The sequence below is a fragment of the Cucurbita pepo genome, chromosome 15, assembly GCF_057944985.1.
Source record: "Cucurbita pepo subsp. pepo isolate OVF chromosome 15, ASM5794498v1, whole genome shotgun sequence".
In the NCBI taxonomy this organism is placed as follows: domain Eukaryota; kingdom Viridiplantae; phylum Streptophyta; class Magnoliopsida; order Cucurbitales; family Cucurbitaceae; genus Cucurbita; species Cucurbita pepo.
In genome coordinates, this window is record NC_141812.1 from 5,648,911 (window position 1) to 5,670,844 (window position 21,934).

Genomic DNA, 21,934 nt, shown 5'->3' on the forward strand with positions numbered 1-21,934 from the left:
CTTTTCTTGGTCTCAAGCTAGACTTCTTTTGGGAGGCAAGCCCTTGCCCTTGGTCTCATCTCGACTTCCCAAGCTAACTACTTTAATCTAGCAGGCTAGTTCCCTGTTGAGGCCACACGTCTTCGACATTTTGGTATAGGTTGGAATCCCTGAATATTTAAGGAAAGCAAGCTTCTAAGGATAACCATTAGTCCACAAAAACAGAAAATTACCGGGTTATCGAATGGCTCTAACCTTTTTTAAAATTCTTTTTTTTTTTTTTTATGTCAAATATTTATTGCTCCAAATAAGGAAGAAGATACCACTAAAAACTTCAACACTCCAACAAAACAAAATACCATAATTTGCTAGAAACCCCCTCAAAACACAGGAAATTTCTCTTCCTTGTCCTCCATGAAGCCATCCATAGAATCATTGAGCCATATTGATAAAAGCAAGAGAAATAGCATTCAACTGAAAGAACCCACAATTAATTTCCGTCAAAGGAGAAACCTCCCCATCTTTCTCCTTATACCCATCTTCACAGCTCAATGCTGCATCCATGGCCGCACTCACCTTGATATTCGCCGTTTCATTATCCCCCATTTTCACAGCTCCCAAAGCCAATTCCAACCCGGGAACAGCCTCTGTATAAAGCTCCAAACAGTCCTTCAAACACCCCAACGAATACTTCCCCTTCCCCCATTTCTCACTGCCTTTCAGAAGCTCTGAAATCTCAGACCCAATCTCTGTGGCATTGGCCTTCGATTGGGTTATCGAAATCAGAACCAATTCCTTGAACGTTGCGGCTTTGGAATTGGGATTGGCTCTGTGGGTTTGGACGCCGAGTTTGTAATCGACGTATGGGTCTGTTTTTGCAGCTGATTTGCAGGAGCGTTGGATAATGTCCAAACCGAAGGCGGTTGAACACAACTCACTATGGGAAACACTCGCACTCTTTATTAACACCAATTGGGAAGAGAATACAAGACATGTAGAATACTTTTGCTTTTTATTGTTTTTGGATTTCTTGGATGAATAACCTAGGTAGGGTGGAGGGGTATTTATACTAGAGCCTACGCAATCTAGACCTAACAAATCTAAATTTTTTTCGTCAAAATATCGTATCTTTCCTAAAATCTCTACTAAAATAAATATACAATGAGCTCATACTAGTATTGGGCTTGACTCTATTGGGCTAGTGATTGACTCTATTGGGCTAGTGATGATATTTCAACACTCCCCCTAAGCACTAGTCCTCGTTCGCTGCACCATGTTGAGCTGACAGCGAAAACTCTCATGTTTGCTAGTATTCAGCCCTTTTGTAAATAAGTCTGCCACTTGGTCATCTGTCTTGATCTGCTGCATCTCGATTTCTTCCTTTAGGACCTTCTCTCTAATGAAATGGTAGTGCACCTCCACATGCTTTGTTCTAGCATGAAACACCGGATTTTCTGCTAGGCAAATCGCAGATTGGTTGTCGCAAAGAAGTGATATTGGATAGTCAATGTTCTGGTGCAAATCTTCCATCAAGAGTTTCAGCCATGTACTTTCTTGAATTGCTCCAGCCGCTGCTCTATACTCTGCTTCTGTAGTTGATAATGATACTGTTGGTTGTCCCTTGCTACACCAAGAAATTGTTCCTGAACCAAACTTGAACACATACCCAGTGGTTGACCTCCGAGTATCATGGTCTCCTGCATGGTCAGCATCACAGTATCCAACTAGCTTGCAGTCTTTGCTTCTTTTGTACAAAAGACCATAGTCGATTGTACCTTTAACATATCTCAAGATCCGTCGAGCTGCATCCAGATGAGGCTTCTTTGGACTTTGTATGTATCGACTCATAACCCCAACTACATAAGAGATATCAGGTCGAGTTAAAGTTAGGTAGATAAGACTACCTACTAGTTGTCGGTATGTTGTTTCATCGTTCAACTCTTTGCCTTCATGTGCACAAATCTTGGCATTTGTCTCCATTGGTGTTGAAACTTGCTTGCACTCTAACATGTTGAACTTCTGAAGCATATCTCTTGTATACTTTTGTTGGCAGAGAAACAATCCTTCATCTGTGCGATCAACTTCTAGGCCTAAGAAGTGTTTAAGCTCTCCTAGCTCTTTCATTTGTAGGCGTACTGATAAATTTTCTCTTGTTTGATAAATTTCTCTTTCGTCGTCCCCGGTGATAATCAAATCGTCCACGTAGACCAACACAATTGTCAAATTTCCTTCTCTTTCTTTGATGAATAAGCTTGAGTCTGCATGCGCAACTGAATAACCACTTTGGGTAAGAAATTTAGCAATCTTACCATACCAAGCTCTCGGTGCTTGCTTCAGTCCATAAAGAGCTTTTCTAATCTTGCATACATAATTAGGATTAGCTGGACTCTCAAATCCCTTTGGTTGGTTCATATAAATCTCCCTGTCTAACTCTCCCTGTCTAACTCTCCGTGCAAGAAGGCATTCTTCACATCCATTTGCCACAGTTTCCAATCTTTACTTGCTGTGAGTGCTAACAGGACTCGTACGGTAGTAATCTTTGCCACTGGACTGAATGTTTCATCATAGTCTAGTCCATATTGTTGAGAAAATCCTCAAGCCACGAGTCGAGCCTTGTATCTCTCGATTGATCCATCCGGTCGACGTTTTATTTTGTAGACCCACTTGCAAGAGATGGGTTTGACATCTCCTAGTCTTGGCACTAGTTCCCAAGTTTGATTCTACTCCAGGATATAATTTCTTCCTCCACGCTTTCTGCCAAACTGAGTTTTGTGATGCTTCTTCATATGTCTCTGGTTCGTAAACTCTATCTTCTATAATAGCTGCATTTGCATACTTAGGATTTGGCCTTCGGATTCTATTTGATCGCCTAAGTTGTTGATGTGTCGTTTCATTTTTATCAGATTTGCTTGATTGAGTCACCTCTTGCTTGTCTATCAATGTCACTTGGATTTTCAGGTGCATCAACATTTGATTGAATTTGTGTAGTTTGCTCCCCCATCTTCTATTGTAGAATTTCTTCGATGTTTGAATCTGGTAAGACTTTCTTCTCTGAGGACCACCATGAAGATGCTTCATCGAAAACTACATCTCTTGATGTATAGTATTTTCCACTTGTTGGATCACAGTACCTCCATCCTTTTCTTTGATTTTCGTATCCAACAAATACACACTTGACTGCTTTCTTGTCAAACTTGCTACGTAGATGGTCAGGCACAAATACATTGCAAACACAACCAAATACTCGGAAGTAACTAACTGTAGGTTTCATATCCCATAGTATCTCAAATGGTGAGATGAATCCTAGCTTTGGTTGAGGAAGCTTGTTGATCACATGGGCAGCAGTTCGCATAGCTTCAGCCCAAAATCTTCCTGGAACATTATTTCCGTGTAACATGCTTCGACAGATTTTTGCAAGGTGTCGATTTTTTCTTTCTGCTACACCATTTTGTTGTGGCGTGTTGGCACATGTAAACTGACGTCGTATCCCACACTCGTGTAAATATTGATCGAACTCATCTGATGTGTATTCTCCACCATTGTCTGAACGTAGGCAACGAATCTTCACTCCTACTTCTCCTTCGACCACCATCTTGAATTCTTGAAACTTTGCGAACGTGTCAAACTTTTCTTTCATAAAGAAAATCCACACATATCTTGAGTAGTCGTCAATAAACGTCACCATATACCGCATTCCGCTGATCGATGCTTGTTTGACTGGGCCGAACAAATCAGAGTGAATTAACTCTAATGGTTTCTTTGCTTTGAAACTTGACTCTTTGTATGGTAATTGATGAGCTTTACCATATTGGCATCCAGCGCAGACAACGTCTGTTTTGACTTCAAGTTGAGGTAGACCTTTGAGCATGGATTTCTCCATAATCAGCTTCAACTTATGGTAGCTAATATGTTCCAATCTTGCATGACATAGATCTGTCGTCTCATTCTTTCGGGTCTTGTCAACATAGGCAGACTCAGCAGATAGGATGTAGACAGACTCCCTTCGTCCTTCTATTGTCGGCTTTCCTATTATCTTAACATCTTGATAAACTTTTACATCTTCTGGCCCAAACAAGACGTAGCTTCCTGATGTTGTTAGTTGTGACACTGACAACAAGTTCTTCTTTATACCCGGTACATGATAAACATTATGTAGCGACACTGTATCAGACTTATTGCCAGGCATGATTGTCGTATTGCCAATTTGAGCAATTGATAACTGTGTGTTATTTGATGTGCGTACCATACGACTTCCTTTGTACTCTTTCTTGTCTTGCAATTTTCTCTGATCGCCAGTCATGTGGTTTGAACATCCAGAATCAACAATCTAGTCATTCTCATAATTGATATGGTCTTCCATTGTCGCCATGAGTGCTAACTCATCTTCTTCTATGGGATTTCCTTGGAAACTCTTGTTGTCGTTCTTCTGAGCTCTCTCGGGTTGTGAAGTTCCTTGGTGGCTTCTTCTTTTGTCACCATTGTATCCACGTTTGGTAGACGGCCTATTATTGCTCCGACTTTCACTTGTGTAGAGTGCTTCTTCTTCACCCTTAAATGTGATGTCTCCCATTTGTTTAGCCATGGCTTCTTGGCTGGCTAACAAATTTTCGAACTCTACAAGTGATGGTTGAGCCATCCTTGTACAGCAGTAATGAAGCTTCGATATTCTGGTCGCAATCCGTGGATTATAATCTTCTTCCTTCGAGATTCTATAATGGCGGACTTCGGGTCTTGTTCAGTAATCTCCCGACAGATCGACTTGACCTTGTGGAAGTACTGAGCAATCGTCATGTCACGTTGTGAAATTGACAACAACTCATTCTCTAGAAGTTGTAGCCTTGTATCGTTCTTCTTTGAGAACATCATGAACGTGTCTCATGCTTCTTTCGGTCTCTTGTCATCCCAAATATGTTCTAACATCTCTTCTCCGATTGTGGTCTTCAAGGCAAACATTGTTTTGCTTGCTTTGATTCTCCATTTGCACAAGGCGCCGTTAGAATCCTCCTCTGGCGGCATAGTTTCACATCCGCCAACGATCTCCCAAAGATCCAGTCCTTGTAAATAGGACATCATGCATGTTGCCCACGTGTTGTAGTTGTTGTTGTTGAGTTTCTTGATTCCTCCAACGATTTGGAAATCACCCATCGTGTTGGCCATACCTTAGTAATACCAAACAAGCTCTTTCGACAAGACTTATAGAATCACAGACTACTCACGACACAAAAGAAACTCACTCACTACTAATCTCAAAAAATCGTTTCTAATGTGGAAGATCAGACAGAGCTGCAACCACAGAGCATACTTAGAATTTCAAGAGATCAGATAACCTACACTAACCTCGCTCTGATACCAATTGTTGAACACAACTCATTGTGGGAAACACTCGCACTCTTTATTAACACCAATCGAGTAGAGAATACAAGACACTCTGTAGAATACTTTTGCTTTTTATTATTTTTGGATTTCTTGGATGAATAACCTAGGTAGGGTGGAGGGGTATTTACTAGAGCCTACGCAATCTAGACCTAACAAATCTAAATCTTTTTCTTCTCAAAATATCGTATCTTTCCTAAAATCTCTGTCAAAATAAATATACAATGAGTGTTTTGGAAGTGAAAGAAGAAGCAATAAAATGGGGTTTGAAATAGGACTTTTCATTTTGGAAGTACGGGTTTGAATTGAAAGCTTACGGGTTTATAATTGAAGCTTCTTTGCTGCTTTGTTTTGGGGTTTTAATGGGCACCACGTTGAGATAGAGAAGCAATTTATGTATAAATATGATGACTTTATTTCTTTTATATTTATTTAGTTTCAGATAGTCATCACACACGTTTAGATCGGTTTAGATCTGTCCCCGTATTCTTTCGTCTCTTATTTTAATTTTCATCGTTGTGAAATGAATTTTTTTCTTCATCTAGGTTGAAGGCATGTCTGAAATATATTATGTGATTGTTATGGTTTACAATATGATATAATATGATATGATATAATATGATATAATGTGCATGATGTGGATTGTTATGTCTGAAAACATATAAAAGTTAGGATATGATATAGGTTGACATGCAAAAGGACGAGCTAGCATGAAATACAATCTTGACATACGCATGCAAAATATGATAAATGATATGATAAACGATATGAGAAATAATATGATATGATACGAAGGAAGTTTGCGGGGTTGTATGAAATGATAACGAAAATGGAAAAATGTTGTGGCCCGTGCATTATTGTGTGCTCATACACTGGGGGATACCCCTTATCCTTCACGATAGTACGGATGCGTACGCTACGAGGCGGGAGAACGATCATTATGTTATCATAATGCTGTCGTGACAATCGCTACTCCAAACGGGTGTCCGGCATCAATAGCTCCCATAAATACTCGCCTAACCAGAAAGGGGTCTAGGAGATGTGCAAACCGACTAGTGAGTCCATACTCGCACATGTGGACTGTGTGGAGGGAAATTAATTACACATTCAAGTTACCTATTAGGATGGCTGCCATAGGAAAATAATTGTTATGATAGTTTTCATTCATAAAATTGTACGCGTTTGCATTTAACCTCAATATTGGGTTGACTTATTAAGTATTTCTTAAAATACTCCAGCTACGTGCTACTTCTATTTCAAATAAAGGCAAGGCATCCTGCTGACGACATCGCACTTAAGACCATGACACATACATAAGGTAGTCGAATCTATTCTCTTAGACTTAGACTGAAATACATTGTTTTTAATTTAAATGTTTATTTATTTCATTTAGTTTATTGTTGTGTCGTTTTAAAGATGTTTTCAAACACGCAAGTTCATAGCTATATTTTAAGATGAAATTTGAGTTTTATGTAATTTAAATGAAGTATTTCCATTTTCAATATTGACGATAGAAAATAGAAAATTTAAGATTGTTACCTTTTGTATTTTAAAAAAATTTCAATATAATTTCTATTAAAGAAGCGTGCAAATCGAATAAATCTAATAATATTTTATAAGCAAAAATATAATATAACTTTTAACATAATTTCTAAAAATTCAAAATTTAATATTACAATATCGTCCTATATATATATATACTTAAATTTAGTCATTATATTTCCAAAAAAAAATTTAATGTAATATTTTAAAGTAAATTTTCTTTTGTCCACATTAAAATAATAATAATAATAATTGTCATATATATTATGTAAATATATGTTTTCAAAACTATAGAAGGAATTAAGATTATTTTTGTTGGTAAAAATCATGTACTATTTTTAAGATTAATTTAAACTAATTTAGATATTTTTTTAGACTAACGCGACTTATCGATTGTCATATATATTTTAATGTCTAAATTCAAAATGACAAATATTGCAAATATTTTATTATTATTAGAACCTATCCGAGTCATAATAATAATGTATTTACAGGAGAACTAAACCTAAATTCTAAATCTTTCTTTTGAACAAGATCAAAAGAATTTGAACCGATTCTAATTAGGTTAATCCAAATGGACATGCATTTGAAACGAGCACTTTGGCAAAGTGAGCCACCTCTTGACTGAGGTGCCCTTTACACCTTTAAACCTTAGATTTTATTTACAGACTCAAGTGTTAATTTACAATTTTACCCTTTGTAAATTTACCTTTAATTCTATAAATTTTTAGATTTATGTCGATTAGGTCAATAAACTTTCAATTAAAATCTATTAGCATACTATGAATTCAAATTTATATTTATATTATATTAATTCATTTTTTTTTAATTTTAATAGACTTATTGGATAAATAATTAAAAAAAGATCAAGTGATTAATCAAACATTTATAAAGTTTAGAAATTCATACGTACATTGAAAATACAATAATCTGTTTCTAAATTATTAATAGCTTTGCTAAGATATGCCTTTTTATATTCATATATTATAATTATAAGATATGGTTTATATATATATATTAATATAATTGTAAAAGGTGTATATTATTTTCCAAAATTATAAAAATAGAGGTCCTAAAGTCAACGAAAAATATAAAATATTATTGGAAGTACCCTTAATTAATCATAATCTAAGGCCTAAACATATAGGCACCCTCCAAAACTAAAAATCAAAGAAGGGGATGCACACCTTTTGCTTGTTTCTTCTTCGGCAGCACGGGTGGTTATGCATCGACTTTAAACGATCGAGATTATCTGTAAAATATAGACCTTATATTGGTATGATGTTTTATCTCACATGCTTTGATGCTTAAGTTAATATCGAGCTCAATGTGATGTCTCGTCCTATACTTATACTCGTCCTATTTGGCACTGTTGTTGGGTACCTATAGTAGGTCATGGTATCAGTGGTTGAAATGTTAGGATCTACTTTACTTTGTGATTGCTTACGATCAAATTTTCTTATGGAATAGTTGATTTGGACACTAACTCAGTCTCGTGGTCAATCGAGTTTTTTTTTCTTTTTTTTTTTTGTGCAAATGCTCGGCTTTGATGGGCCTGACATGCTTGGGCTCATGAGCACATGCGCTCGTGATTGATCAACCTATAACAAGGTTTCATAATTACTTATGTACTTTGAAAATTGCAATAGATTTTTTCTTACAATTTTGTGTCGACTTAATGGATAGACAGATTACTTAGCCAAAATCTGATTGAGCAAACGAAAATAGGTTGCGAATGGTGGTCGTGATAGGTTTGAGGATCTTACACGGCAAAGAGAACTCCTCTATCGTCTTGCATTTCTTCTGGTTGACCTCCTTGATCCATCGTACTAGATTGATCCGAGAAGAATCATTAGAGTTATATTCTATTCTTTCTATTTAATTTGTTAATAATAATTTTTTTAAAAAAATAAAAGATAAAATCCCAAAGAAATTTTAATTATTTTCTATCTATTTTTTAATTTTAATAATAATAATAATAAAAAGATTTAAACCCAATTAAAATTATAATATTTAAAATTAGGAGGTAAAAGAAAATAAAAGTAAAAATTATGGGCCGACAAATGGGCCTTGAGAAGTAGGACACGTGCCTCGCACGTTGCAACATGCATGGCTCCTCCGCCGCCATTCTCACCGAAAAGCACCAAAAACATACCGACGCCGTCTCCTTAAGAGCTCAACGCCGATCCCATTATAAATTAAATAAATAAATAAAAAATCGAAAAAAAAAGGCGAAGCAATAACAACAGTAATAATGTCGGCGCCTCAGCGACCCAGAGACATCAGCAAGGTGGCTCGCGGCGAGCAAGCCCCAAGGCCCGTTCACGAATACGGCACCGTTTCGAAGCCTCCGCCGCCTTCTTCCTCCTCCGCTTCCTCCGCTCAGACCAACCTCGACGGTAACGGCGATCGCCGCCGCGGTGGCAAAGACGAAGACAGTAAGGTCAGAAATTTTTTTAAAAGAAAATTAATGTTCAAATATTTTAGTATTTTTTATTAGATGAAACTTCACTTTCAACACAAGTTCTCGTAGTTTTACTTTAGTTTTCCCAAAATGTCTCATACCAATGAAGATAGTATTAATTGATTATAAACGCATGATCACATTTTGAACGTAAGCTTTCGCTTTGTTTTGGTCTTCTCCAAAATGTCTCATATTAATGGAGATAGTATTTTTTTATTATAAATTATTTATTTAATATTTTAAAAAAAACAAAATAAAATTTAAAATAGTATTTTTAAAAATTTTTATAATTAATGAAGGTACTTCATATATATATATTTTTTAATTTAAATATATTATTATTTTTAAAGTAAGTAATATTGTATAATGAGGGTGTAGTAGGTGGTGGTGGTGGAAGAGGGAGTAGAGACAGCACCAAATGACATGCGGTTTCCTTTCACCAACCAAACACGGCACTGTTATACACGCTATTTGGAATACCATAGGTAAATTATAATTACCATATACTTCATTATTAATTCATAACCTTGTAGGACGTTTAATTTATTTTAGTTCAATTCTTCAGCTGCGTACGGAAGAAGGGGGAACACGCGCCTGAATGCCACAAGTTCGCCAAATATTACCGTTCTCTATGCCCCGTTGAATGGGTAACTCAAATTATTTATGTTTCTACTAACTTATTTACATTTTTAAAAATTGTGTTCAACAATATATTATTATCTATCTATTAAGATTTGAATTTTCAATTTTGCTCATTTAGTTTTTGTTGTTGTAGATTGAGAAATGGAACGAGCAAAGGGAGCTTGGCATCTTCCCTGGTCCGATATAAGGTTGTTAAGGTTGTCTTTGAACTTCCCTGGTCCGATATAAGGTTGTTAAGGTTGTCTTTGAATAAAGAATGAATAGTACGAAGTTTTATTCTCAATTTATGTCCGTACTTCTTTTCCAACTTAGGTTTCTAAGTAGTTTAGAGTAAGAAATATAGCTCGATAAGCACGCATGTTCTATTGCTGAGTTAGTAGCACGTCGTGCGGGATTTGCAGGTTTAAAATTGGGTATCTAATAATCTCTCTCAGACGTGCATGAAACATTTCTTTATTAATGCCATACATTTTTCACACTCGTTTTACTATTTATCTTCGTGCCATTTGTCTACGGATGTGTCGAAAATATTGTGCACGGTCTATAATTAAAATCGGGTAAGATTTACACACAAATGAATTTACTAGGTGGATTCGTATACATATCTATGGGCCTGATTTGGTCAAGCACAACACGTTAACGTATCATATTTGGTCAGGCACAACACGTTGAGGTGTCAAATTTGGTCGGGTAGAAAACGTTAATGTGACAATGGATGCCACAAAAAAAAAAAAAAAAAAAAAAGGCTCGCATGATTTCATGGTGAACATAAATATCGAAATTACACGTCGTATTAGCGTAACGTAACGGGGAAGTATCTCAATGCACATGATATACATACATGCATGAGATTTTCATGATTTTCATTTATAGCATAATATTAACACATCCCTACACATCCCTACCCATGATTTTCATTTATGATGTATTATGTACTTGGCGGTCATCACATAATTCATCAGATATCTTTGCATGTTAGGACATGACATACGTAGCATTTCATTTCATTCATAACATGGCGTAATGGATATCACATGCATACATATCATAGCATCATGTCATTACATAGAACACAATCACAAAACATAAATAACATCGTGCGGGGCCACAGGACATGCACCATCCTACATCATTTAGTTATCTAACTCCATCAATAAGGTCAGTCATATCATATGGTTAGCCTTGACTGAAGTTTCTAGTTACTTTGTAGCTACTTCAAGACTATACTTCAATGTTTAATTTCCTTTCTCCTATGTCAATTCATATCACATACATGATGACTATATCTAATATAAGTCCTAAAACTATATAAAATTGAGTAAACAAGAATCTTACTGACCTCAATTACTTTTAATGAGGTAAAAAATGGCTTAAGAAGGGTTAGAAACTTAGGTAACGGTATAAAAGTTGTATACCGAACCATCTAAGCCGAGAAGCCGAGCTGACCAAGCTGCCATGCAAGCCGATGCTGAGCCAAATTGAGCCAAGATTGGGGGAGATCACGCGTTGGGCACGTGCACAGCCGAAGGAGAGGCGCGAATTTTCGAGTCGACAATTGGACCGGGGCTCACGTGTTTGGTATGGGCTGTGAGCAGTTGGACCGTTGGGGGCGTGCACCTCTGGGTTTTAGCTAAAGTGGGTTGGGGCGTCTTTGTGGGGTGACCCGAGTTCGAATATTCGGCCCGACTGTAACTACTCATCTTCTTCACCCAACAGGTACTAACTAACGCTTCGATTTTCCATCGTCTCTAGTGACACATTCTGCGTCTGATTCCACTACCAACGGTGACAATAAAACTTCTGGTTGCCCATTACGACCACCACTACGTCGAGGTTGGAGGGGGAAGAGTTCACATTGTTGGTGCCGGTGAGTTTTCCTCTCTCTCTCTCTCTCAAATTTTTCGATGACGTTTGAATTGTGATTTTTGGCGATATTTGAATTTTTTTCAAGCCGTTACAAAAGCAAACCTCGGGATGTGTGAAGTTTGATTTACATACGTATAAAAATTTCCAACAAAGACAATTTTTTGATTGTTCAACACACTAAATGTAGGTGTTATAAATTATTATTGTTAGACAAACACAACTCTCTACAATGGTATGAAGCTCGGTGATTTTGTTTTGGGCTTCCCAAAAAGCTTCGTATCAATGGAGAGAGTATTCCTTGATTATAAAACCATGATGAATTCCTAAATTAACGGGACCTTCATCCAACAATTATAACTTAAAAACACATGTAAATCAGACGATATCTTAATTGTTCGATCTTGATATCAATATATAATATATTTAATAAGTTGAATCAACATATTTGAAATGAATTAATTTAATAGCCTCACAAGAAATGGTTGGGTCAAACGGGAATTTAATAGTATTTCTATTTTATTTTATTATTTTTCTCCGTTTCAGGGCATTCAAGTCCAATTATTAAAAAAAAAAAAAAAAAAAAAAAACCACCGCCGCCGCATACAGCGCACTAACGAGAGATACGCCACGGTGGAGTCAATAACTGGTCTGCGCACGTGTGCAAGCTGGCATGGTCACTAAAAAAATAATGGAAATTATGCAATTTAAAAAATATAATACCGTGTATAAAAAATGTAAAATTATATAATTAATCTTTTATATTAATATTAATTACTATATATATATAGTTGAATTAATAAAAATATCGTTTAAAAATATCCCTAAACTTTCATAAATTTCCATAATATCTTAAATCTAAACTTTTAGAGATGTTATTTATGTTAGGATCGTACAACAACCTACATACTCGATCTAAATGAACATAAAAAAAATAGGATAAAGAAAAAGTAAGAAGAATATTGGCTAAATGTTTTGTATTAATGACTATATATAACTTTACTATATATAGTTTTATTAGATATAACTATCTCCCGTATATAACTCTATCTTTTAATTTTTTACTGTACATAGCTATTTACTATAATTTACTTTATACGTATTTGTTACGTATAACCGACTAACAGCTCCATACCTAACAATTTAAGCATTTAAATATATATATTTTTTATTTTTTAAAATTAATATTATTTTTGGTGTCTAATTCTATTTTTTGGTCGGGTGAATGGTTCAGATTTGGTTATTGTACTCTTAATAAATTATTATTATTATTATTTGGGAGGAAAATAGTTAATAAATTATTTCATAAATACTATTGAAATTTTAAAATAATGTCAAACAATATTTTAACTTTCAAAATTGTTAAAAAAAACATCGTGAAGTTTTCAGAAGCTTCCTTAATAAAAATTCAAAAACATATTTATTACATAAATTTTTTGAAATAACATTAAAATATTGATAGATAATTTATGAGATGGTGAAAGACATTTTCGTTCATATATTAATGATAAGGTTGAATGGTATTAATGAAACCTTTGGATATTTGTGAAATATTATTAAAAGTTAAAGGATATTTGTGAAACAAATTACTAATGGTTAATTATTAAATATTTTACCGTGTCTATTTAATTTTACAAAGTACCAATAGAAAATTCGAACACGGTCTAATTAATTTTTTAATTTATCTTTAATTTGCATTAAAATATGTCTGGTACATTTTTTAAAGTTATACGTTAACGGATTTGAATAAATTCTTAACATAGTATTAAAATTGATATGTAATTATTAATTTAAAATTTTAATTAATATGATATTCAAAACTTAGGCATATAAATTATTTTTATTATACTTAATTGAATTAAATTTTTTATTTTTAAATTTGTGAGTTTCTTTATTATTAATTTCAAACCATATGATTCATAAAGTTCCAAAACATATATCTTAACCAATTGAGTTATTCTCGAACAATTGAACATAAATATTTAATTCAAATATATATATAATATATATATTTATTTATTTGTATTATCTTTTTAATTTAATATATTTCTTTACTTTTAATTTAACATATTTCTTTAAAACTAGAAATATATACAAATATTAATTAAAAGGATAATACAAATAAATAAATAAATAAATAAATATATATATATAGACACAGATATATACACGCGCGCACATATATACATATATATACACACATATATATATATATATAGATCTAAAACGCACCGGATCAAGCAGGACAGAGTGATGGAATTTAAAGTCGTGTGGTAGGAAAATAATAATAATCAATTTTGTAAAAATAATAGAATTACTAATTTACGAAATAAGATGGATCCAAGTATCCTTGCAGAGACGCCGCAGGGATGAAACTGAATTTTTTGTCTGCATCAAACAAATGATTGTTGAAAGACCATTCCGGGCGCTTTGACTCTTCATCAGGTGTGTAGCTCCATTTTCTTCCTTCTCCTCTTTCTCTGATTTCTTCTCAGGCTGCTAAATTGTTCGCAAGTTTCACTGCTCGTGAGCTGCAACTGATTCCTTTCAAGGTATCGACCAAAGCGATTATTTCTGTTTTTGATACATTTTTGCAATGTAATCTTGCATTACAGAATTTACCATGATTTCTGTTAGAATTCACTTTCGTTAAGAGCAAAGAGTGGAATTAGAATCGAGCGTTGAAGGTACGGCGAGTGGCGAAAGCTTTCTCTTAGACACCGGCTTTGTGAAGCACTGTGTGATTACGAATTTCAGTTTTTTCTACTGGAAAATTGTTATCACTGAGAGTACTGAGTTGAATTAGCTTTGAGGCCCATGGTGTGTAGCTGACACCGGCTTTTTTCAAACATTTGGTTTCATTACAGATTTTAATTTTTTTGCTAGAAAATAGTTCTTATTAAGAGTTTGAACTGAATTAGACTGAAACTTTATAATTCCTTCTTGAAAATCGATTTCATGGCAGATTTTGAAACTTATGCTACAAAATCGGTTTCATTTAGAGTTATGAGTTAGATTAGAATGCAATTCTGAAGCCATGGCGCGTAGCATGACTTTTCTCTCAGACATCGGCTTCATCAAGCACTAGTGTCATAACATATTTTAGTTTTTCTGCTAAAAAATTGCTTTCATTAAGACTAATAACCTAAATTAGAATGCAACTTTGAGGCCATGGCATGTAGTATAAGTCTTCTTTTAAGTGCACGTCTGTTACCGGATAGGATTCGGAGTGTATATTGGTTGTACCTATCACTGATTATCAAGAATAAGAAACCATCCACATTTGTGCTGGTTCGAATAAAGGTTTGTTCTGTTTTGTGTTCACGAAAAACTGTTTCCTACATGTCCAAATAAGACTGCAAACTTGATTCTTATGTTTCTTGTTGCCTATTGGCCATGCTTTTCTTTCAAAACTAATTATTTCTCTCATTTGGATTCTACTGACAAGTTGTACTCTTTAGACTATAAATGCCATAGCTATTTTGTTGATCATTATACTGTATTGATGTTCTCCCCCCCAAATAAAAGATCATATATTGATATTAATGTGTCTGGTGCACCAGAAGGTCGAAATGGCAGAAAGAGTAATCTACTACTGAGATTAATTTGGTTACAATAAATTGATCTGGAGTACTATGTGCTAGTAGAACTCTGCAAAATATTCTGCAGTGATGTGTTCTTCCCTATTGCACGGGCACATCGGATGGTATATTCTTTTGGGATGTCTATGCATGTCTGCCCTCTGCCTCAATTCACTTCAGTATGAAAGTGGCAATGCTTTTTCAAACAGCTGGCAGCATGAATTTCGGCCAGTAACAGGCAATGGCTCTCAGAACAGTAGTCCGACACCTTTTTATTCTTCGAATCACTTTGTATCATGCGAAGACCTTGGTGGTGTTGGGTCATTTAACACAACCTGCCTGTTAAACACAAACTTGTCTTTAGATTCAGATTTCTACGTATCTGGAACTGGGAATCTAGAGATACTTCCACACGTTTTAATTTGCTGCCCCATAGAAGGTTGTTCAATTACTCTTAATATGTCTGGAAATATCAAAGTCAGTCAGCATGCAGCTGTTGTGGCTGGTTCTGTGGTTTTTTCTGCTGCTAATGTGACGCTGGAATACAATTCATACATAAATACTACTGCCCTTGGTGGAGCACCTCCTACTCAAACTAGTGGCACACCAGTTGGTTTTGATGGATCTGGTGGAGGTCATGGTGGCCGAGGGGCCTCCTGTTTGAAAGGTAATCAGACAAGCAATTGGGGTGGTGATGTCTATGCTTGGTCTACATTGTCTAAACCATGGAGCTATGGGAGCAAGGGTGGTGGGATATCAGAGGAAAAGCCATATGGAGGGCTTGGTGGAGGACGTGTGAAGCTTCTAATAGTAGATGTATTATATTTAAATGGTTCTATCCTTGCAGAAGGGGGAGACGGAGGATCAAGTGGTGGAGGTGGATCTGGTGGAAGTATCTTTGTGCATGCAGTAAAGCTGTGAGTATAACTCGTGCTTACAGATTGATCTAGACTTTTCAAGTGCTTTCTCAAGTTATAACGCAGGCCTTTTCGTTAATCTAGTTTGAAACCCATATAAGTTTAATTGCTGAGTTTGTTTGATAGTATGTTCGAAGTATTTTGGTGTTTGTTGTTGTTAATCTAGTTTGAAACCTGCATAAGGTTTTGGTGAAGTTTTAACTAATACATTTGATCCTCTTCATACAGCCGGGATATATCGTAAGTGATAACACATAAGATTCTTGTTTCTAATTAAAACATTACTGACGATGAATGATGGCTTCCAATTTTATTGTAGACCTGTCTTATGATTGAACTATTCCCTTGGATGTGTTGAAGTTGTGAATTCACTGTTGAAATCTTAAACATTTTACCAATAAATTTTCATATATACGTCCCCTCGAAGAATTAGTCTCTCATCCATCTTATTCTGATACATCTTGGGTGGAATAGTACTTGTTGAAGGAATTACCTTAATTTAAGGAATATTTATGTAAATCCTAGCCTTAATTTAAGAAATATTTGTCTAATCCCATTAAATACGAAAATTAGTTAACCTCCCTATTTTTCTATGTTGTTACCTAGTATTTAGGATTTTATTTTTTTGTATTGTTACCTAGTATCTAAGGATTTAGTTAGCCTTTTTGTATCATAAAAGACATGTGTACCTCTCTGAAAATTTATAAAAAGTGAGCAAGATAATTTACTCTTGCAATAGTTCCTTATTTTAAGCAGGATCTACATCTTCTTTTGAAGAAGTAGGATCTAGAATTGATCATTAAGTGAAGAATATCATATTTTTTATGACTAACTGGACTTTCATTGTGCAAAACATGAAAGAATACATTGGCATACAAAAAATGAGAGCCCACAAAAAGGGGAGGGAACACTTAGAAATATAGCCTATGATCTAACAAGATAATACTGATTGGGTAATTACAAAAAAAGCTTGTCACCGACGCTCATAGAGACACGTTGAACCTAATACAGGACCACACCTCACTTAGTGGCCCTCAACTTTCCACAAAACCCTTCATTTCTTACAAAAAAGAGGGTAGAGAAGGAACTCTTCAATCATCTATCTACCGCTCTATGCTTGGCCAAACGAAAACCGAACTCTTCAAAAAACCAACTTCAAACTGAACAAGCAAAATCACAAGCCCAAATAATATATCATCAAGATCCTTGGCCGCCCTGATGTAAAGAATGCAACACATTGTCCTAAATTGAGTATCCTCCTTGAGACTCTATCCAAGGTGTTAATTTTTCCAAGGGTTCTTGATGTGTCTTTGACTCCCTTTGAGGTCCACTCAAAAGGATACGACCAAAATTTGCTTACAATGACCTTATTCCACAAAGAACTGAGCTTCTAATTAAATTGCCACAACCATTTAGTCAAAAGAGCCTTGTTGCAAGTTCTCATATTCCCAATCCCTAAACCCCCAAAGTCTATCGGCTTCGTCACCATCTCGTACAACGACAGGTAGAAGGCCTAAATAAGATGAGCCAAAGGTCCCCACCTCACATTTGACCATATTAGCACTTTCCAACCTTAATCATATCACAATTCTTCACCCTCCAAAAGTTGACACTTTCCGTAGTAATCTTCAACCCATAAATGAGCTCAGAGAATGCAAGAAAATTGTTAAGATAGATGAACGACAATCCATTGTCAAAATAGAAAAAGATAGTATCATTTGCAAACTGAAGATGAGACAAGAGATGAGTTATCCTTGCTCACTTTGAAACAATCCAAGACATTTGTCTCCACCCCTCTAGATATGATCCTACTTAGGGTGTCTACTGGGTGTCTACTACGAGCATAAAGAGAAAAGGAGAGATTGGATCCCTTGTCTAAGACCCCTTGAGGCATAAACCTACCCCTTAGTTGACCATTGACCAGAATCAAGTATTTCACAGATCTAATACAACTCCAAATCCACAGCCTCTATTTTATACCCAAAGCTTTACTTTGCCATAAACTTTTCACACGAAGATCCAATCCACATGGTTGTACACCTTTTCAAAGTCAATCTTGAAACTGATCCCTTCTTGTGTGCGAATAGCCATCAATTGCCTCATTAGCAATAAACTTGGTCTAAAGCACCCTGAGACTTTGCTACGTTGAAGGCAACACTTCTTTAAATCTCTCCGTCAACACCTTAACAGTAATCCTATAAACACTTGTCACCAGACGAATAGGTCTACAGTCTCAGACAAGACGCTATCCAATATACCTCTCTCATAAAATTCATAAAACACCTCGCAATGATCCCCTTTAATACACTCTCAGTTATCTTGGAAAACAGACACTGCGTGGGGTCTTACCCCTACTAAGCATAAAACACCTCGCAATGATCCCCTTTAATACACTCTCAGTTATCTTGGAAAAAAGACACTGCGTGGGGTCTTACCCCTACTAAGCCAGAAAAAGACCTTAGGAGAAGAATATCATTGAAAGTATAAAGTTTGGTGTTAAAGTAATTAGATCATGTTGTGAATTCTCGGAATAATATTTTGTAATAACTTTAATATCTTGAATGATTTGTGATAGTATTGTGTTCATATTTTGCAAGAAATTTTGATACATCTTGATAACTTATTTGGCATTTTAGGTTCAAACCAACGATAAAAGATTGACTTTCAACTACTCTAAAAATTTCATAGATTGACTTTCAACTACTCTGTAAAAATTTCATAGATCTTATTTGCAATATAAATGAGCACATCGTGTAATTGATCAATGTTATTTTAATGAATGAGTATAACAACTATTATCATGCTTATAGAATTCTGAATCATTTCGAAGATTTTAGGCATTATATTCTGTCAAAATAACTGATATAATTAAATTTACCGTAACCTATCTTCTTAAGCTTTTGAGTTCAATAGTGATTTAAGGTACAAGAGTAGGAAATTTTGTGTTCGAACTTCTACAACAACATTTCCTCCCCAATTAACATTGATTTCTGCTTCCTACTAGACCATGAGAAAAAAAAAAGGAAAAAAAGTTTGAAAGTACCTGATTATTTAAGCGAGCACTCATTGTAGGATATAAAAGTCTCATGAATGAATGATGCTTCTGTTGTCTTCTCCACATCCCATTTTAGCTTCAGTATTGGCTCTGAGATTATATACTGTTGGTTGTCCCATCTGTTACTAATACTTGGTCTTTTTTTGTATACCTAGAAAGGGAAGTGGAACTATATCTGCTGCAGGTGGGAAGGGACGGGGTGGAGGTGGTGGGGGAAGAATTTCTCTGGATTGTTATAGCATTCAAGAAGATATCAAAGTTACTGTACATGGTATGTACTTTGTATCGATGAAACATTCTATATCATTATGTAATGATCAATATTGTTTTATGAGATAATAAAGATAGGAAAGGATATCACAACATTGCTAGGCTATCTGGATTTGTGTAAGTTTGCCATTGCATGCCTTGGAAACAAAAAATTCTAGTCATTGCAATAAAATTTCTTTGTTAATCTCAGGTGGTGTAAGTATTGGGTGTCCTGGTAATGCTGGAGCAGCCGGCACTTACTTCAATGCTGATTTGCTAAGTTTAAGAGTTGGAAATGACAATATCACGACAGAAACTGAAACCCCTTTGCTTGACTTTTCGACCAGTCCCTTATGGTCAAATGTTTTTGTGGAGAATAATGCAAAAGCTTTGGTCCCATTGCTGTGGACGAGAGTCCAGGTATTGAGTGATATTTTCTTCCTTACACTTTTTTCTTCTGTTGCTGTGGAGAAGTGACATATGCTTTGCTTCCTTATAACTTCAAATATTCCCATTGTTGATTAATTGAAGAAATACATAATTGCCAGTTTATTTATCAATTATTGAAAAAAACTTCTGAAATGGTTAGTATGATTTCACGTTTGTAGGAGAAAAAGTTTTATAATCTCTTTCATTAGTATGGCCATGGAGATGGCTTTTACCAAACTTACATATAGAAAATATGAGAAAATGAAAGGATTAAATATTGCGGAGCAAACAACAATGGAGTTGAGGACCTCTCACCTTAATATCTTGTTGAATTACAACTGAATCCAAAAGCATAAGCTGATAAGCCTCAAAACTCTTGGGCCCTTCTACAATTACTACTTTCAAAAGTTCTGCCCTCTCCCCCCATCTCCATAACCATTATAACCCAACAAATTTCCTAAATAGTTCCCCATAATGTCACAATTCATATTCTAATAACGTAATTTTTCTTTGCCAACATCCCGTACCTAATCCTCCCATTTTCTTTTGTAATTATTGCACTTTTTTCTATGAATAACCGGAAGATTTTTTTTTCCAAGTGCCAATTGCCTGGGAGTATCTTTTCCTCCTCACCTTCATAATTCCATTCATTGATGAGATTTTTCAATATTCTAAAAATTGGATATGTGACTTGTTTCAATATCCTTGTTAGTCTGTAGGTCCTAGAACTACTTATGATCATCGAACCCATTGCCTAAGAACAGAGAGTTTAGAAGGGCTGTTGTCTTTTGATTTTGAGAATACGGTGTCACATCACCCTGTTTCAAGTTTTGAGAGTTCCGAAAGCGTCCATGAAAGGTAGGGAGGTTTTAGGGTCATGATAAAACATGTCTTTCTAAAGTTGGTGATGGAAGTTTGGAATTAGAAAGTTGTTGGAGATTTACGACTGAAGAACATGAGAATCAAGGGAAGAAAGGCTTAGAAGTAGGTCTAAGGTTATTCTTTGTAGGGAGGATATACATTGCTGGCAAAAGTCCAAAGTGAAGTATGTTAAAGATGCGATTGAACATGACCATTGTCACATACTGACAAACTTCAGAAGACTTGATAGGAGGATAGGGATTGTTTTCTGAGAATGGTCTAATTGTATAAAGGGCCAGGGAGTTGAGTAAGGTACCTAACCCTTATGAGTCTTTTTGTTGGGGTTCTTTCAGGAGAGCTTGGGGGTCATCAAGTGAAACCTTTTTAAGGTTTCCACCTAATTGGGCTTCTCTATTGTCATTATTATTATTTTTGTTTGCAGCCTTGCTCATTATTTCATTTTTTTTAATGGAAGTTGGTTTCTTATAGAGCAAGATAAGAAGAAAAAAATCTGTGGGTAAAAAATGTTGCATATTTCCATTTTTGGTACTAAATGGTCATGAGAGCAGCTTAGTTATCAAGTTCTTTCTTAGGTTCTGTTGAATTTTCAGCTTTAAGTGAGCTTATCATCTTGTTGAGTCTTAAATGTGATTCTTTGTTTTTTAGAGGGCCAAGTAGCAGAACTTATATAATTTGCAACAGGATCTTGGTTGCTTCGTTGTTTTTCCTTAAGCGGTTTGCCATACTGAACACATGAACCTTGTATATATAAACATAGTTCTAAACGAAGGAGGGGAAAAAAGATAATATTGAATGATTAAATTTTCTTACAAACGAATAAATTGATATGTTTCTTCCTTGCCTTTGAATTCTTCTCGCATAAAAGGAAATATTTGAGGGCATCAAATAAGATGATCTTGCTTTCTGGTTCCAGCTTCAAGGAAACAACTCGAGATTTCTTGTTATGCTTATTTACCTT

General features: G+C 35.2%; 2 protein-coding genes across 6 annotated transcripts in view; both read left to right on the top strand.

Annotated features, from left to right (window-relative positions):
• Positions 1 to 9,088: 9,088 nt before the first annotated feature.
• Positions 9,089 to 10,210, top strand: LOC111802697 (cytochrome c oxidase subunit 6b-3). The gene is made up of 4 exons (XM_023687158.2): positions 9,089 to 9,337; positions 9,740 to 9,843; positions 9,924 to 10,005; positions 10,134 to 10,210. Exons 1-4 carry the CDS (start codon positions 9,149 to 9,151, stop codon positions 10,185 to 10,187), a joined length of 429 nt encoding a protein of 142 aa, XP_023542926.2. The 5' UTR covers positions 9,089 to 9,148; the 3' UTR covers positions 10,188 to 10,210.
• A 3,947-nt stretch (positions 10,211 to 14,157) lies between these two features.
• LOC111801718 (MraZ) overlaps positions 14,158 to 21,934 on the top strand; it is a 31,591-nt gene continuing 23,814 nt past the window's right edge. For 2 of the 5 annotated variants that reach the window (XM_023685831.2, XM_023685835.2), the window contains exons 1-4: positions 14,181 to 14,415; positions 15,427 to 16,361; positions 19,572 to 19,687; positions 19,877 to 20,085. In XM_023685831.2, the coding sequence (XP_023541599.2) occupies positions 15,535 to 16,361; positions 19,572 to 19,687; positions 19,877 to 20,085 (1,152 nt within the window). In that variant the 5' untranslated portion in view covers positions 14,181 to 14,415; positions 15,427 to 15,534. Of the gene's footprint in view, positions 14,416 to 15,426; positions 16,362 to 19,571; positions 19,688 to 19,876; positions 20,086 to 21,934 lie in introns of all 5 variants that reach the window. The other 3 variants (XM_023685833.2, XM_023685832.2, XM_023685834.2) reach the window with 3 other exon arrangements.